The 19,166-nt window shown below is 38.7% G+C and overlaps 1 protein-coding gene across 1 annotated transcript; it reads right to left on the bottom strand.

Moving 5' to 3' along the window:
• Positions 1-906: 906 nt before the first annotated feature.
• On the bottom strand, positions 907-16,929 carry LOC306743887 (uncharacterized protein). The gene is made up of 16 exons (XM_079226452.1): positions 16,922-16,929; positions 15,905-16,048; positions 14,562-14,617; positions 12,850-13,019; positions 12,646-12,755; positions 10,622-10,756; positions 9,434-9,520; positions 9,307-9,352; positions 6,966-7,012; positions 6,751-6,820; positions 5,459-6,163; positions 4,892-5,045; positions 4,344-4,696; positions 3,801-3,874; positions 3,402-3,452; positions 907-2,990 (listed from the first exon to the last, which is right to left on the bottom strand). Exons 2-15 carry the CDS (start codon positions 16,007-16,009, stop codon positions 3,408-3,410), a joined length of 2,157 nt encoding a protein of 718 aa, XP_079082578.1. The 5' UTR covers positions 16,010-16,048; positions 16,922-16,929; the 3' UTR covers positions 907-2,990; positions 3,402-3,407.
• Positions 16,930-19,166: the final 2,237 nt, after the last annotated feature.

A 19,166-nucleotide genomic window follows, 5' to 3' on the forward strand; every position in this document is an offset into this window, starting at 1 on the left:
TGTGTACTTCTGCAAAGTGGTTTTAGTGGTTTTTTCAAATGATTCAAACTGAATTACATTTCCAATAAATCACAATTTAAAGACGACTAAAGTGACGACATGAAGTGAAAAGTATTTTTAAATGTAAGAGAAATTCCAAAACAGGGATCCAAGTTTATGCTGGAAAAATAAAATATTTTGTACATTTTACAAAACTACTGTATAAAATGAATAGTAGTAAACGGACTGTCCCAAATGCATTCAGGGTACATGTTTGTGCACATTAATGTCATGCACATATGTTTATGCTCAGAATGAGAGTCGACAAAGATGAGTCGTCATCTGCAGGAAGTGACGTGTTGTTTTTCACAAGATGTTTTTTGTATGATTGACATTTATTCCAGGGCTGCACAGTGGTGTAGTGGCTAGCAGGCTAGCACTGTAGTGGCTAGCACTGTAGTGGCTAGCAGGCTAGCACTGTAGTGGCTGGCAGGCTAGCACTGTAGTGGCTGTGGTGGCTAGCACTGTAGTGGCTAGCAGGCTAGCACTGTAGTGGCTGTGGTGGCTAGCACTGTAGTGGCTAGTAAGCTAGCACTGCAGTGGCTGTGGTGGCTAGCACTGTAGTGGCTAGCAGGCTAGCACTGTAGTGGCTAGCAAGCTAGCACTGTAGTGGCTGTGGTGGCTAGCACTGTAGTGGCTAGCAAGCTAGCACTGTAGTGGCTAGCAAGCTAGCATTGTAGTGGCTGTGGTGGCTAGCACTGTAGTGGCTGGCACTGTCGCCTCACAGCATATAATGAATATAGATCTGAATATAACAAGCACAGAAAAATATTCTGTGAGTAATTCAAGAAAACTCCAGTCGGACTTTAAGAGAAATTGTATTTATTGAAAAAAAAAAAACATACAACAGTTACAAGTTGCCTCATTGTCACATGTTCCTCATTAAATGAGGAAACCTAAAATACTAACATGACATCTGTAACAGTTCAAATGTGTTCATAACTAAAAACGGAAACATTCACACGTCACTCTGTTGCCACTTTCTTCTGCGGTCTCAAAATTATTACGTTTTGGTTGAAAGACAATTTTGTGTGAGACACAGAAGAAGAAAAAAATCGTATGAAAACAAAAGAAAAACTAATTCCACCTCAGTTTTATGAATGAATATCAGTGAACAACTTTTACTTTATTCTCCGGAAGCTTAGTGCCAGAAACAAACCCCCTCTATTTCAGGAGTGTTTGGTGTCAGTATGCGTTTCTTAAAGGAGTTAGATTAGAAACAAATGTGCTTTTAATCAGTCGTAAGTAACGTTAACGCGTGAGACATGCAGCAGGTTTATTGTGCAAAACTACATTAATTTTGCTTATTTTTTCATGAGAATAGACTAAATGAATCATCAGTGAATTACTGTGTACAGTTATAAATATTTTAACTGATTACAAGAATTCAAATGACATGTTTTAATATGTCGTGCCTAAAACGTAAAGCTGATGGAAATTTCTAACTTTAACTCACACAAAAAGTTTGAATCCCTGAGCCTCAACTCTTGATGCATAAATATCGAAGATGAGCAGATTTATTATATTGTTCACGTGCATAGTTTTTTATTTAGTGTTCAAGAATGTGAAATGTGCTCAATGTGTACGATTGTCCAGTAAAAATATATTATGCATTTTTAATTAACTTGCATCCTTCCTCTCCTATATCACAAGAATGCGGCATGTGCACAAGTATGAAAATGAAAAAGCAAAACTCACCGATGCTGCAAAATTAAAGCCGTTAGGAGTTTTATTCTCTCTCACACACACACACACACACATTGGTCCTCAGAACAGCAGAAACTATCCAAGTGTTACCTCCCAGAGATTTAATCAGATGCATAGTTTATGGGATTAATAAGAAAAACAACATGTAAACGACAGAAATCTGTAAACAAAACTATTATTTCACAGCTTTATGACCGACAGAAAAAAATAAAAACAATTATAAAGTAACGTGAGTTTCTACCTCAAGACAAAACTGAGAAACTACTTTTTTTTTCTCCTACGAAGCTCAAACAACGAAGAATAAATGTTTAACTATCATAAAAATTAAATGTTTTAAACTTCTATATGTTTCCGTTTCACAGCTTGTTCCCTTAAAGCTCATCGATCAACACAGTAAACCAACAGAGGTGATGAGATATTCAGTGTTGTTGAATTAAAGTTCCAAGAAATGGGTCTTGCCCTTCATTATCAATTTGTTTTTGATGGGACGCAGATTGCAGCTTTAATAACACAAATGCTTCAGTAGCAGTAATAACCTCATGGCAGAATGTTGAACCTCAAATAACCTTCGGATTTGACAGATTAAAATGTCTTTGCAACTCCAAGTATCAAAAACTCTTAAGCCCTCAAATGTCTGGTCAGATTCATAAGTAAAATGAATCACTTTAGCTATTGGCAGAAATACAATTTTCTTTAGTGTATAATCACCGGACAATAAAAGAAATTGTGTTTTGTGACCTTTCGTATCTAAATGCAGAGCGGGTTCACGTCTCTGCAGGAGCCCAAAACACACGGGAGAAGTTCTGCAACCTCACCTCTAGATGTCGCCAAATCCTGCACACTGCACCTTTAAGTATTAACTCCACCAGTGAGAACTGATGACTTATACACTGTAAAATGTCCTGCTTAGCATGCATCTTGGTCAAAAGTCAAAAAATCAAAAGGTGTCAGGATCACAAGCATCAGTTGGGCGATACTAGCAAGCTCATATTGTGATATTTATCTACGAATTATACCAAAACACCAATCAGCTGAAGGTTATTTTTAGTTGTTTTCACAGTTTTAAAGCACGAGACAGTGAAACGTGACCGAAAACACTGATGTTCCCTCAGAAATAGCAGATATTCTTTCATCTCAGACAAAAATACATGAATAAAGGCACGAACATTGAGCCGATTCTTGTCGTTTTGGGGGCTCTCAGGTCCAAGATACAGTCGTTCCCCGCTGACTCATCACAGAAATCACTGAGGGGGAATAGAAAATCCTAATTAGTCACTTCAGCAAAATAGAGCTCTAGTTAAATTTAAATGAGACGACAAAGCATGATGTGCTTTATTTTGTCTCTTCCGTGCCATCAGTAATGTTTTTCCATTTCATTTGACTGTGATTTGAGGCATTACATCATTTATTTGTATTGTTATTATTAGTCTTAACAATAACTCCCTGGAGGTAAAAAAGAAAAACCAATCTCAGGAAATGTTTTTTAATCAAAAATGTGAGATGATCCATGGATATCTGTCTATAAACAGAAGAAAAAACTATTGTGCTTGAAAAGTCTCAGCCAATTTGAAAAAGCTCTAAAATAAAATATAAAACCCTGAAAAAAAAACAACATTTTTCTAACTTCCTACCTCATAAACAAACATTCAACTTACCAAGATTTATTCAGAGGTGATCTGTGGGATTTTCCTCTTTTTGGGGGTTTTCTGGAAAAATAATAGGTTTTGTGAGAAAAAAAAGAACTTGTGGTGGAGAAGCATCAACAGTCACTCCCCAAATTGAAATAATCAGAGAATCTCTAAAAACGCCATCTTAAATAATGGAAGAGCACAAATACAAGAAGGTAAGGAGTCTGTGGATGTTTGCAAAATACAACTCAAGCAGCAGTGGAAAAGGAAGATATGGTCATGCGATGAAGGCAACACGCATAAATAAAGCAATGTCGGCACTCGGAAAGTATTCCTACTGCAGATTAACACTTTGCACATTTCTGTGGGCATTAAACTTCTAATTTCTAATATTGTTTATTAAAGTCAGATTTGTTTGTTTCTCACCAGAGAAGTCGGAGGAGTTTGTTCGTCTGCAGCCGGCTCCGTCTCTTCCAGTTTCTCCTTCAAGCTGTTCCTCTCTGCAGATCAGTCGGTACAGAAACATGACGATCAGCACATTGTGAAGTTATTGTTGTTAATATTTAACTCATGAATCCAAAACCCTTCATTTGTGTCCACACGTGTTTAGTTCTTTTTCATGTGAAAATAAATTACACTTTGAAATCAATATTCAAAAAGACAATATTGCCATCACGAGGCCGAAAGACGCCTTTCTTACATTAAGAACTGTTTTTTTTTTGACTAGTTTTAGTTAACTAAGATTAAAACATTTCAGAATTATTGACGTTTCACAGCTTTCTTAATTGTTAAAAAACTAAAACGCGAAGATCACGTTTTAACACAAAATGCACCGTTAGAGTGTTTGGACAAACGGCTTCACAAAAGCAACTTCTCATCAATAACATTAATAATCAATAATTAAAATAAACTTTTAACAATGCAGATATAATTAATTATATTGTGGTGACCAATGAGAAAGCCTCGTACTCTTTTTCTTCGCAGGTCCGTCGTGGCTCACGGCGACGGGAGTCGAGGTCTCCGTCGCCTCTTCGTCATCTCCAGCCTTCGTCTTCTTTTTCTTCTTCTTGCTTCCATTTGAAAGCGGAGTAGAGTCCACTTCAGGCGGCTCGGAGCTCATCTCCTCCTCCTCCTCCTCCTCCTCCTCCTCTTCCTCCGCCCCCTTCTTCTTCTTCTTCTCCGGCGGTTGGTTTTCCTTTGAGGAATTTTCTTCTCGCTCCACATTCGCTCTGATCTTCTTCTTCTTCTTCTTCTTCGTTGGTGTGTCGTCGGTCTCATCGGGTTGAGGCGTCTCCTCCGCTGCCTCCTGGGTCCGCTTTTGTCTGGAAGAATTCATCAAGTTTAATTTTACTGACGGCAATATTTACAATACAGATATTCATTTTTCTCTTAGTGTACGTGGTAAATTTTTACCGTATGAAAATTTTATGTTCTGCGTTATTCCATATTGCAAACGTCCACTAAATACACAGTATTCTTTAATGCATACAGATGCCAAATAAAAAACCTCCACTGACTTCTTTCTGCCGTTGACAGTCGGGCTTTCTGCAGTCGGCTCTGGAGGGATGACGCTCTTCTTCTTCTTCTTCTTCATCATTCTCTTCTTCAGACTGAGTTTCTTCCTGGGACGGTTTTTCTTTTTGGCCGAGGAGAGCTGGGAGGAGTTTCCATCTAAAAAAAACAAAAAGGAGTTGAATAAAAAGCAGTGGAAGAAGTTATTCTGCAGATACGGACCTCCAGTGGGTCATGAGTGATGATTGACAGCAAATAATCCATGCTTTGTCCTACTCGTTCTGCCTTTAGGCTCCTGTGATTGTAATGCTAATCCTTTTATTTAATACTGTAACGCTACTATTAATGTTGTAGTGGAGCTCATTTTAAGTGCCATACTTAATTTACGTCACTCCTCAACTGTACATCACTCACGGTAGGTTTTCTGCATCAACTTTTAATCTAAAAAGCTAGAAACTGTAGAGTGGAAATGCAATAGAAGTGGAAATGTTAGAACGGTAATTATCTCATACTGATAATTAAAAGCTTTGAGTCTGATTCAAGAGAAGGAGAGAAGTATATTTTCTGACTACCTGTGGCCTCCTGCTCGTTCTCTGTGTCTTCGTCGCCCCCTGCTGGTCTCTCGTCAGACTGCAGCTCCTCTTCGTCTTGTCCGCCCTCCTCTGTCTGCCTTTTCTTCTTTTTTTTCTTCTTCTTCTTCTCCGTTGCTGGACTCTCTGTGACCTCCACCACCTCTTCCTCCTCCTTCTCCTTCTCCTCCTCCTCCTCCTCCTCCTCCTCCACTGCCTCGCTCTCCTCCTCCTCTTCCTTCACCTTACTCTTTTTCTTTTTAATTTTACTCTCCGAAGGAGTGGCGGGAGTTTCCTCCTGGTTCTCTTCCGCTTCATCTTGCGGCCTTTTCCTTTTCTTAGTCTTCTTCTTCTTCTTGTCTGGTGAAGTGGCCGGAGACATCTCCTCTTCCTCCTTTGCCTCCTTTGCCTCCTCTTCCTTCTCTTCCTCCGCCACCTCCTCCGCTGCCTTTTTGCCTCTCTTTTTCTTTTTGGCAGACTTGGTGGAAAGAGGAGTGTCACTGGATGCGCCTACGCCGGAGGAGTCTGTGCTCGGCGTCTCTTCATCCCCTTTGCTCTTCTTCCTCTTCTTCTTGGGCGTTTCGCAGGACTCCTCCTCTTCGGTCAGCGGTTGGCTGGTTTCCTGCTCGGTTGCGTCGCTCTCATCGTCGTCGATGTTGAGGATGATGGAGACCTCTGGGTCTTCTGGCTCGTCCACCGTTTCCTTTTCTACAACAGAGAAAATGTTTATTTTTATTTCTCCGTTTATGAAAACGCAAAGAAAGAGAGCTGTGACAGCAGCAGCCAATGGAGCAGAAACAGGATATAATACAAATTAATTAAATGCCACAATCCTTGTTTATTCATCATGGTAGTCTTCAGTCATTGGACAGAGATCACCAATTACATTTTGCTAATTTTTAGTAACAACAAATTCAATATTTACACATGAAAAAAATAAATAATAATAATACATTTAAATGTAAATATGCAATATTTATTTTTATTTAAAGTAATAAATCTGCCAATTTGCAAGATCAACCACAGGTAATATTTTAATTAGTGCTTTTAAAGGATTTGAGGATACGGTGTTCAACTTTTCAAGGTTTATGATAGAAAAAACAAGTTTTATTTGGTAAATAAGTGTTATAAAGTTGTGATATTGTTGGTTTTGGTTCGATTAAAGACTTTCCTCAACGAGAAACATTCAACATATAAAATATATAAAGATAAATGAGAGCTATATTAATTAGATCCATTACATCAATGTGTTGAAGTTCACTGTCACAAACTAATGAAATCTCCACATGTGTTACCGGCGGCGGCGGCGTCCTCCGTCTCGTCTTCAGGCTTCAGCGGAGACGAGAGAGTAACGACCTCTGACCTCTGAGTGAACACACGACAGGGGAGTAAAACATACGCACGCCATAACTGTAATTACCTTTTTGTTCATGTTCTCATGTTCAGATTCTCTCCTAACAAGACTGTACAGCTTTTGTTTGGGCCTAAAAAAGCTAATTGTTCTCGGTACCTTTGATGTTTCCTCCTCCTCTTCCTCCTCGTTTAGATTTTCAGCGTCTGAAAAAAAAAAAGAAGATGAAACCCAATGTTTTCATAATATTGTCTATATCTGCTGTATTTCATTGGTACTTCAGGAGGATAAGAGCTATTTTACCCAACATGACATTTAGAGACACGATGAAGAAAATGTAATTTGTTTAATCCTTAATCCAAACTACTGAAGTGCAGGAACAATAACAGCGACACAACAAAATGAGACTAAGTCGAGTTTAAAGAGAGATTATCAAACAAATATTCTGCGTCTAAATGCTTTGTAACAAACATAACATTTAAATCACTTCTTTAAATATTTATCAGTTACTTTTGAACTGAAAATGTGCCTAAAAGAAGTTAGAAAGCCGATTCTCTGTTTAAAATCTCGTTATTTCCTTCTTTCAAAACAGCGGTGAAGAACAGAATTGTGACAGGTGTGTTAACAGCAAGCCAAAAATAATCACACGAGGCCTCCCGAGTCACCACACGACCGGTTGCTGATGCAGCATTTAAAGAGCATATTTCCACATTGGATTCTGGGTAAATAAACACGGCCGAGACTCGGTGAGCACCAGTGCTTTGAGCTAAAGGAATTTAGCACGTTAGCATGCCGAGGCTGAGGGGAACGTCGTCCGTTTTGCAGGTATTTAGTAATAAAACTAAATAAATGGTGTCATAAAACAAAGTGTAGGAAAGATGGAGATGTTTGGCTTCATGGTGGCAATGAAAACTGTAACCATTGTTGATGAATCTCACTAAAAACAAGAAATATCAACGTCATGATGGAGGAGCACGGCTAATAAAAAGCTATTTTAAAAAGTAATCCAAACCGCCCCGGGTTATTCTCTCTGGATAAATCTTTGCTGACATTAAAGCGCTCTCGTTTCTTCACTTGTCGTGGCGACAAAAAGCACAAGTGGAACTCATTAACGGTGGCTCAACTCCGGCAAGTCAAAAATGTCTGCTAACTTTAGTTTCTGCCCTAAAGTCATGAATTCAGTTCGGGCGCTTTGGGAAATGAGGCAGGCGTCTGCGTTCCAGGTGACTGGTCATCAGACTAGTTATCGCTCCAGTTTGCTAAACGAGCTCCGACAAGCTCAACGAAACCGTTTGAGAAGTCAAACACGAGGAGGAGAGATATTCTCTCTCTCTCCCTCTCTCACCCCCCTCTCCCTCCCTCCCTCTCTCTCTCCCTCCCTCCCTCCCCAACGCTTTACGAGTGCTGGCGTCGAGGCATCGTCGTAAAGCAATTCAACTCCATGTTTCTACTTTCTTTTCTGCCCCCGAAAAAAAAAAAAAAAAAATTATGATCCCAAAATATTCTGCATTTAAAAACAGCAAAGTGCTGCCAATAAAAAAGGAAATAAAGTGGTTTAAACTCCTAAATAAAATGGAGTGAGTTCGGTGAATTATTCAGATTGACAAGGACACTGTTCCTATAACGGTATGTTGCTGTGGACATTTCTAAATGTTTTAAATGCTCTTAGTGGGACACAAAATAAAATTCAGCTCCTTTGTGTTGGTGCGAAGGCAGAAACCTCAGAAACAAATGTATGAAAACTAAAAACATCAGAGAGTGACGCTCTGGTTTTATGGATTTTGGTGAATGGACCTTAGAAAAAGTTTTCTTTGGGGATTCAAAAGTGAATCTAACGATTCTACTTTTCTTCCTGTTCTCTTAAAATGAAAATCTCTACTTTCAAAGCTAATCTTAAAGTCAGTAAAAATGCCAAATTATGAGTACTTTTGTCTTTTTTGATGGTTTAAATTAATGTCTTAAAGTTTGGGTGGACAAAACAAGCTTTAGGAAATTGTTTAACACTAACTGGTTGTTAGTTGCAGCCCTAAACTGCAAACTTTTTATTCTGTCTGTATATATAATATTGCTATTGTGGATTCTTTACTGTTTTTTATTCCTGTTTATTTATATTTTATTTTTACTATATGTCTCTTGTGTGCACTTTACCCGTCTGCTGCTGTAATCTTGCAATGTATTTCATCTTAAAAACACACATTTAATTTTCTTAAATCCACAATCATCAGGTCACCTGTAGAAACAAACCTGGATGACTTGATACTGTCTGATTGTCACGCTTCCTTCCTGTCCAGACTTTTCAAAATGAATGTAAAACCCATTGTGTGTGGGGGGTTTTTCGTCTTTGAAAAACTGCGGTCAAAGAAAAAAAAAATACCTCTAAGCCATTTCTTCACAAGAGCTTGTGATTCCCGTCAGCGCGGTGAGAAAGAGGCCAGAAAAGATGCCGCGCATAACCCTAAAGAACGAGACACTCGTCGAGCGTCTCATTGGTCGCTCATACCTGCAGGGGGAGGGGCTTCGCTCTCTCCTGGCTGCTCATTGGTCTCCTGAAAGTAAGCATAAAAATAAAGGATAAACAAGTTCTGTCCAATATAAATATATAAGTACTAATATGCAGCGCTGCCTACCTCTTCATCCTCCTCGTCATCCTCCTCCTCCGTGTGATTGACAGCTGTCTGCTCACATGCAGCTTCATCTGTCACTGCTTCTGTCGCCTGAAGAAAAAAAAAAAAAAATGTAATATGAAACCATACAGCTATTTTACAGTACGTTTAAATGAATCATTTTTAGTTTATTAGAACTTGGTTGTTTTTTGTCAGAGTTTTGCTCTTTATTTCTATCAGTTATGATAACATTGTACTTATCTAAATCTTAAATCAAACTATCTGATAATTCAGCAGTAAAATGTATGTTACAGTTAAATTTACTACTTTAAATCTATTTTTTTACATGGGTTTGTTTCAGTTAGTGAAGTTGCTGCGTTATTTAAATGTTGTGTACAATGTTATTATCACAAAAATGGATGAGAAGGATTGCAAAGGCAACATAAACAAGGCCAAAATTGTAGAAAAAACAAAAAACTGAATTCTTCGTGAAGACATACTGAAAAGTCTGTTTTCCACTTCAAAGTTGCACCAAACTTTAAAACGTATTGTTTAAAATATCATACATATGACTCGCATCCTTATCCTGATTACACGTCACACTAATTAACATCAATCTGGACTTTCTCTTCCCGTCAACATTTAATCCCAAGCCTCCACATGCCTGCATATTCTTGCAGACCTGATGAGTCAGCAGAAAACAGCAGCTCTCAGTGTTTTCCTGCTGGAGGCTAAACGGCACAAATAAAGCACCTCGGAGCCACGATCCTCTGCTAAATAAGTTTCAGATGTGCAGCGAGCGAGCCGAGTGGAAACAGGAGGCTCGGCTGGCCAGGAACCAACAAACACTCTTTACAAAACACTTTTTATGAGCCGTGGTCCAAACTCAACATTTCTACTCATTTTTTCTGAAGAATTACAGAACAGAGAACCGTTTGGTGGCTCAGATGTAGGACAAATGTGTTTAAAAAGCAACATTTAACTGTGACATCTTCACAGAAAAGTTAGTTATATCCTCTCCTGTATGAGAGGAGCAAAGAAATAGGGTACAAAAAAAAAAAAGTTTAATTTAAGTGAAAATGAACTAACAAAATACAGTATATAAGTATTTTTGGGAGCGCCTTAAAGTAAAGCAGTCAACAGTGAAGTTGGCTTGTTGGAGGAAGGATCTGACACAACCACATACTTAGGATTCAGCCTCGGGTCACTAACCTGCGTCAGCTCATCGCCGGCCTCTTCTTCAGGGGCCTCTTCTTCAGGGGCCTCTTCTTCAGGGGCCTCTTCTTCAGGGGCCGCTGCTGTGGGCTCGACCGCTTCCTCCTCAGCAGACACTTCAACCGGAGCCGACTGTAAAGTATGAACAGGTAGGAAGTTACAACACAGTGAGGCCAACACTTTGACCTCCCTCCCCGACCTGGGGGTCATGGGAGAATGGGCCCCAAGGCCCAGGGGCCCCACCAACCAACAGAGGACAGAGACTCACAGACTTTAGGAATGTTTAGCCTCTTTTTGTTGTTGTCTTTTAATAGATATGTTTTGTATGTGGTTGCTTTGCCCTGTTTTTATAGTGTGTTCTCTTTGCAGTCCCTTTGAAGTAAATAGTCTAAATAGTCTCTTTTAAGTCGTTTTTCATCTTTAAAGTCATTTAGAGTCTGTTTATGTCATTTTGAGTCTCTTTTAAGTTGATTTCCATCTCTTTTAAGTTGATTTTCATCTCTTTTAAGTCATTTTGAGTCATTTTGAGTCTCTTTGTTGCTTTTTGCATTTCATTTTAAGTTGTTTTGGTCTCTTTTGTGTCACTTTATAATTCTTTGTATTTTTTATTATCTCTCGTCTGTTCTTAGTTGTTTTGTGTCTCTGAGGTAATTCTGCACCTTTTCATAGTCATTGTGAGTTTCTCTGCAGCTCGCTCTTATATCTCTTTGGTGTCTTTTAGTGTCTGAGATATAAATCTATAAACCCTGGTCATAAATGTATAAAATCAATTTCTAAATTTGTTAAAGGCGTATTTGTTTGGGACCAGGGAATCTATTGCAAAGAGGAATCAACTCATTCCCAAGTTTTTATTTTATATATAATTAGTGATATTTATAGCGATCATCTGTTAAACTAAACAGACAGAGCAGGCACCAAATCCACCACTGTATTTTGTTATAATTAGATTTCTCTTCTGCATGCGGCCCAGAATTAAATCTGAGCAGCTGAAGAACCAAAGTTAATTTAAAAAAAACAATCTGCTTTTAATTTAATTCTGTTCAATAGAAACATCTTTGTGATGTCAAAAGTAAAAGTGTTGCTGTGCTCGTCTGAGCAGAGAGAAGAATCTGTAAAAAAAAAAGCCACAACTCTCCTGCTGTCTCTATGCAGACAGAACCGCAAAGAGACATTAACACACAGTTTCTGTCTCAGGAGTATCACTCTGTCCAAACAGCATTATCTGCTGCATCACCGCCCGACAGAAATGAACACACAGAGACACACACACACACACACAGAGAGAAACACACACTCTTGTAATAACAAACGAACACACATTTACAGACACAGACGAGACAAGCAGACATGAAATGAGTCTGTTTGTATTTCGGAGGGATAAAACAACACTGGAGCTACTGTCCATCTATCAGCACATTATTACAGTGGCTGGACAACAGCTATGTGTGTGTGTGTCTGTGTGTGTGTGTTATTGTGCGAGAGACCAGAGAAAGACGACAAAAAGTTGCCATTTTAAACTTTCTTTTTCAGTTTCTCCGTCATCAATTGTAATAAAGAAGATGATTATGGTATTTTAAGCTAATCTTCTCTGTGTGACCGCTTTAAATGTATATAATTTAATGGTTTAACCGTTTTTTTTCCATTCAATTTCTTACTTATTTGGATTACATGTGTACTTTATTGTAAAAGCTGTGATCTGAGGAAGCAGAGACAAAATGTGCAGCCCATTCTTCCACAGAAAACAATGCAATAATCTATGGTTTCAGCTTAAATTATTGATACGATATGAATTCAAGTTTAACTGAAGAACGAGACCGCTGAAATGAACACGATCAACTGGATTGTTTCAGAAGTTTTCAGCCGGTCGACACTTTAAAATATACCAAACAAGACGGAAATGAAACGTAGTGTGAAAAGAAAAAAAAGGAAGTTTCGGTCACTCCCTTCTGTATCTTATTCATATTTCGATCCTTTTTATTTAATTTTTTAGGATATGCTCATATCTGCCTCTCTATGCTCACCTGCTCTTTTGTTTCCTCGTCTTTCTCTTCTTCACTCGTCTTTGTTTCTCCTGCCGGATGCAGCAGTTGCTCAGAGTCTCCCTCCTCAGCGACGCCATTCGCCCTGGACTCTGAAGCAAAAAGGGGCACGAATTAAACACAACAGTCGTTTCGGAGTTACGGTTAAAGCGCATGAATCGCACGTCCGATTACACCTAAACGCACCAGGTAGAGGTTTGGCATCCACGTTATTCTCCTCTGTGACGTCGGAGAGTTTAGTGTCCGCAGCCTCCTCTTCCTCTGCGCTGCTGGCAGGTTCTGGTTTGATGCTCTTCTTCTTTGTAGTGGCGGAGTCTTCCACCTCCTGCTTGGCGTGCTGAGCTAGAGAGCACAGCCTGCAAAACACACACACACACACACACACACACACACACACACACACACACACACACTTGTAAATACCTGAAGTCCCCTAAACACACAAACTAATTCTAAGCATGTTTTTATAATGTTTCCAGGCAAAAAGAGGCCAAATAAATTATAAACAAAGTAGACAAGTGTGCCATTGATGGACACTTTTCTCCCATAATGCACTGCACAAAGGAAATGGAGGATCTGCCCACAGCTGGAGAGAATTAAGATAAATAGCCGATGGTGGTGAAACAGCTCCAGAAATAGCTTTCTTTGTTTTAGCAAGTTGAACAGCTAAAGACAGTTTCTTTAATTATTAATAATATTCATTTTAATTAGTGTGTAGAACCTTAGTACAGAACCTTATGTACAGAACATTGTGTACAGAACATTATGCACAGAACATTATGCACAGGACATTATGTACAGGACATTATGTAGAGAACATTATGTACAGAAGCAATACTGATTTGGGACACAGCTCAAGTCTCGTTGCATTTGTCCGTCATAAAAATGGTTTAAGAGCTTCTGACAGCTCGCGTAACTTGTTTGGGAAGAAAATAAATTCCTGACGAGTGAAAACGTGTCGAAAGCGTTTCACTGCAGAAAGCTGACTGGAGACTAGTTCATTGTGTGTGTGTGTGTGTGTGTGTGTGTGTGTGTGTGTGTGTGTGTGTGTGTGCGCGTGTGGCAGCCAAAAGGTCAGCAGATGTTTGTGAAAGTCAGGAGGAGTTGTGAACAACCAGATAAATGAGTCTGGTGGGGGGTCTTTTGACTTCTAATAAAGTGATAAAAACATCAAAAAACTAATATTTATCTAAAAACAGCTGTTGGGAGGTAATAAACAGGATCGTCTATATTCAGATTAACTTGAGAGCTTTTCGTTGACTGGATTTTTATAACGAGAGTCGCAGTCGGTCCGTCATCCGCTGCCTGTTTAATCCCGTACTGGCTAGCGAGGATTTGAAGTCCCAGAATGCACTGGGCAGAAGGCCAGGCATGACATGACTTCCTGTCCATAGAGACGGTTAAGTCTCCAAATCACCTAAACCGCCTGCTGAGCGACTGCGATTCCAAATAGCACGGTCATAAAATCCAACGATTAAAGAAAAAACACACAGGCGTAAAAGAGGATTGCGTCACTGCGCATGAAATAAAAACGAATTTGAGCCAAGAAACGTTTAAAGTAAACAAAGTTTATGATTTTATTGTTCAAATTGTTCCCATAAACCTATGAGCGCCTCAATCTAACACTAATATAGTGAACAATAAGTTACTGTTTATTATTTTTGACTTTTTACACCGTTTTGTTTCCATATTTTCGTGATTTAGGTGACTGCCTCTGGGATTAATAACTAATTTTATATCAATTTATCTCACATTTCAAATGACGTTTAATTCAAAAATATAATTATTTAAACTTTTTACTTGTTTTCTTTACACACTGGGTCAATACAAGTAATTAATGTCATGAAACCATAAAAAAAATAACTTCCTGCAAGTTGTTTTTAACATGTTTGACTTACTTATTCCAGCTCGTGTAGATATCAAGAAGGTTGGAGCTCTCCTCCGGTGTCTCCACCTAACACACACAAAATAAAAAAATAAAAAATACTGTAGCCTGGAAGGTACGATGCGTATAAAAAGCAAAATTTGTCATAAAAGCATATTCCCCCCACTTTTGCTTGATTCCCTGAACGTTGCATCCTACGGTCAAGTGGCTGGACGATATCCCTGTAACCAACTGTGATGATGTAGATTTAAAAAAAAAAAAAATTGTGGTTCAGGAATGTTTCCACTTTGATGCCACAAGCTCCCGGAAATGAATTCATGCAGCAACGCAGGAAAACTGACAATATGAGAGAATTCAAAGTTCAACGAATTATTACATTTTTCTTCCTAAAAATGAAACCTGACACTTTGTGACTTGATCAAAGACATAAGAAATACAACATGTGTCATCTTTGTGAAGATTTTAAATTCATTTTAATTGACATTTTGCAAGTTTTGAAGAGTTTATAGAATATACTGAAACTAATACAATCACATTAATTGTGCAGTGTATAGCTTTTGTTATAGACTTAATGCATGTGGCTTCATCCTGACACAGCCGTGTCACTATAAGCATTTACAGGCTGCAACCAACACTTGTTATCATAGATTATAGCTAATTTAGCAACACAATGTAGTCGTTATTAGTTTATTTGAGGGGGGAGGGGTCAGAATACAGTTAAAGTTAAATTAAAATGTCATCAGAGTTGTAAGAACAACATCTAAGATAATATTCATAATGCTACAAAAACAGAGCAAAGGGGCAAATATTCACATTGAGGCTGACACACGAGCACATGTTGTGAATTGTCTGCTAGTAAAATGACCATAGCGAAAGCTAATTAGCTGCCGATTAAATTACCGTCGACCAACTAATCAATTAGTCGAATAATCTTCGCAGGTATCGAACACTTAAATACAAACTACCAACTTGTACCCTTAAATACGACACAAACGCAAGGGGCTTGTGCACAGGGGTCGGTGTGCAGCAGGCCTGCAGTAGGCTTGTTTTTATAGCCATGCAGCTGCTGTAACACGATGTTCTTTTCCTCCTGGAGGCCGGAATAAGGTGGCATGTGCTTCTCCACGCGCACGAGACCAACTGCAATTTACTGACCGTAATTAAGGCACATGTCTTATTTAAAAAAACATTTATTTTTGGAATTAGAGTGTGTTATATAACATGCAAAGACGCGCATGTCCGTCCAAGAGAACCGTCAATATGAGCAGGAATAATAATGATAAATAAAGTTAGCGAGGTGGAATCAAGTCGGGACTGTGCCGCACAAATGCCCGAAGAATGGGACCCCAAACTTACCTGAGAGACGTGCTTCTCCAGCACCTTGGCGGCTTTCTTGTACCCGTTCATCTTCAGGTGCTGGAAGATGAGGAAGAGCAACGCGTCGTCCTCCTGAGAGGCCATGTTGTCCGTCTGCAGCGTGCACTGGGAACACGGGGAACACTGGGAACCGAAGTCAGAACGGGAATGTTATTATTGAGTTATTAACAGCTCGGTTGGTGCACGCTATGCAGCGTGCGACGGTGAGCCTGTGACGACGCCCCCCTCGAAATGCAGCATGGGAAATGACGTTTTTTTCTTTAAAAGGACAGCAAAGACCTTTAATAGCTTTTTTCGAGGTTAGATGTATTATACATAAAATATTAAATTATCAAATGTAAAGAATGACAATGTAAACAATACATATTAGTTACAACATATTTAAATATATATATATATATATATATATATATATATATGTTATTGCTTTTGTTTATAAGGCAGATATAAAAAATAAAAAAGTAAACTATTGAAAAACACTTTGAAATAAATTTCTCCTGAATTAAAACTAAATCCCTCCATCATATTTCTCAGTGTTATAGATTAATAGGAGGCGCTTGACCTTTTGCTAATTAAACAAAAAAACATTTTTAAATTGGATTTAAATGTAAAAATCAAAGTATGCATCAGTCAGCGGTGAATTGATGTACTTTAGAATGATTTAATATGATTTTTTGGCATTAATAACTTATCGTTAGAGTGCTAACCCCACCCCAATCTAGTCTAGATTCTGCTGTTCTATTATTTATTGCACCCTGCAGACACAAATGATCTGTAATGTTAGTTGTTTTTTTAGCTCAGAGTAGTATTAGCACACTAAGCACATGTAGATATAGCATGCTAACCTGCAAACAAAAGCATATTTGCATACTGTCATTATTCACATTGTTAACGAAATTACAACTCTATTAATTATGAATACAATGAATTCAAGTTCAATAAATGAATATTTTTTACTTCAATTGACAAAGTGTTTGTTAATTAGCTCCATGCTACCTGCTGGTTCTTGGTCCAAAACTGCCAAACTGGACTTGACCGCTTCCAATGGGCTTTATAGTGGGGGACTCGGACTGTACCAGGTTGAGTGAGAGTGCAGGGGTGGACGTTTTCGTTAAAAAAAAAAGAAGTCATCATTAAGTAGCATTTTTGACTCGCTCATACTTTGACTTAGGAGCTCATACTTCAGACCTGATGTTTGATGACTTACTTTCAGGTAAATTAAACAAATCTGTTGTAACTTTTCGTCCTTGTTTTGCTTTTGTTATTAATGGTAGAAATGGATTATCCAAAGCCCCCATGAATACATGCATTTCATTCCCATGATGATAATCATGAACTCTTAAGCTTTGGCATTTTAATTAATATCGGCTTAATAGAAAAATGTTTTTTAACTGTTTGAATTAACTGTTTGAATGTGACAAATCGATGAAATAAATACAACAATTTAGAGGAAATAGTAAGACCTTTCACCAGAACAAATAATGAGTTTCACCTTACACTTTAAGCCTAATTTACATGAAGGTGTTTTAAATAAGCACTGCCATCCGTCCCAGTGATTCATCCAGACATCCATCATCCTTTAAAGTTTAAAGAGTCACGCGCATGCTTTAACAAACAGGATGTATGTTCATACATTTCAAAATAAAAGCACAGACTGAGTTCAAACAAAATACACGGTCGCTTACAACTGTGGACTCTTACTGCTGTGTCGTCTCCTTTAAACCTTAATGTACACACACACACACACACACACACACACACACACACACACACACACACACACACACACACACACACACACACATATATATATGTATATATATATATACGTATATATATATACGTATATATATAAATCAAAGATACATAATTGGATTAACTGACGTTTATACCCCGCTTTTATTTCTAGATTTAATCTGATGTATTTCCGGTCTCTCTCCCTTGACTCCCATGACTTCTCCGTTGTCCTGTCTCGCGCAGGAAAGTTTTCCGATGACCGTGATCAATAGAAACAACCATAATGATGTTAAAGAAGTGCACAACCCGTTTAAACTAATGGCGTTAAAGGATTAGTACATGTTTTTTCTTTCATTAAGTTACACAAATTAAACGATGACTAGCGGATATGAAGCATTTTGCCTTCAAAATAAAACTATCACGGTGGGGAAAATTAAGTCCAGTTTTGAACACAGAAAATGTGCAATGTTGTATCAATAGACGAGGCCGATTCTTACATTGCTGTAACTATAACGGACCGCTAGTAATAAGATAAATTAGTTATATATGTTTTCTTCTTTTAATCTGGAAAAGCCTCAAATAAATAAAACATATAAGAGAGAGGTAGCTAACCTGTTTTATTTTGGCAGGTCAAACCGGAAGTGTCTGCGCGCCGCCGCGGCGCCTTGACTTTGATCGTATTTCATTGGGAGTGTGCACGCTCCGGCTGGAAGGAAGGAGGGTTTCGTGGAAACTTGAGGATATGCGGCGTCTTCTGCAAACTTTATACTTCAAACCAAAACTTTCGGCGAGCTGAAGACAGACCTGGAGTGTGACGAATGGACTGAAGAGTAGCGGAGAGGAAGAGGAGGAGGAGAAGGAGGAGGAGGAGGGGAGAAGAAGAGCCGTTCACTTCCATTGATCCAACATCGAGGTATTGATTATTATTTGAAGGCCTGGCTTTTCAAATAACAGCTGTGAGGAATAGATGTTACACATCTGGATGATGTGATGTCAGAAATAAAATCTAAATGAGAAACTGTGATTGACAAATATTATACTTCTAATAAAGTTAATTCAAAACCATACATCAAAAACTAATTTAATCCAGGACCAGACTATGTGCTGGAATGGCACAGTCTAAACTGGTCACAGGAAAGAAGATGTCCAGCTGTGTCTGTGTGTGTGTGTGTGTGTGTGTGTGTGTGTGTGTGTGTGTGTGTGTGTGTGTGTGTGTGTGTGTGTGTGTGTGTGTGTGTGTGTGTGAGTCAGCATGCTTTCAGTCAGGTCCTGCATAATGAAATCAGCATTGCAGGCTTTGGAGTTTGTAAACATGTCATAGATGATACAGATGTATGTATGTGTGTGTGTGTGTGTGTGTGTGTGTGTGTGTGTGTGTGTGTGTGTGTGTGTGTGTGTGTGTGTGTGCGTGCGTGCGTGTGGGGGTGAACAACCGCTTTCTTTTCCAGAGAAGCTCCAGCGACGTCCTGCAGCATTCCTGTGTGTAGCTCACAGCCGGTGAATC

The sequence above is a fragment of the Taurulus bubalis genome, assembly GCF_910589615.1.
Source record: "Taurulus bubalis genome assembly, chromosome: 1".
NCBI classification, from domain to species: domain Eukaryota; kingdom Metazoa; phylum Chordata; class Actinopteri; order Perciformes; family Cottidae; genus Taurulus; species Taurulus bubalis.

Excerpts from the sequence above, each read along its gene's own strand:
- LOC306743887 (XM_079226452.1), bottom strand. The coding sequence starts at position 16,009 with ATGGCCTCTCAGGAGGACGACGCGTTGCTCTTCCTCATCTTCCAGCAC. Across the intron at positions 10,757-12,645 it reads ACGAGGAAACAAAAGAGCAG|TCGGCTCCGGTTGAAGTGTC; the intron begins GTGAGCATAGAG and ends CATACTTTACAG. Across the intron at positions 6,821-6,965 it reads AGGAGGAGGAAACATCAAAG|AGGTCAGAGGTCGTTACTCT; the intron begins GTACCGAGAACA and ends GTGTTCACTCAG.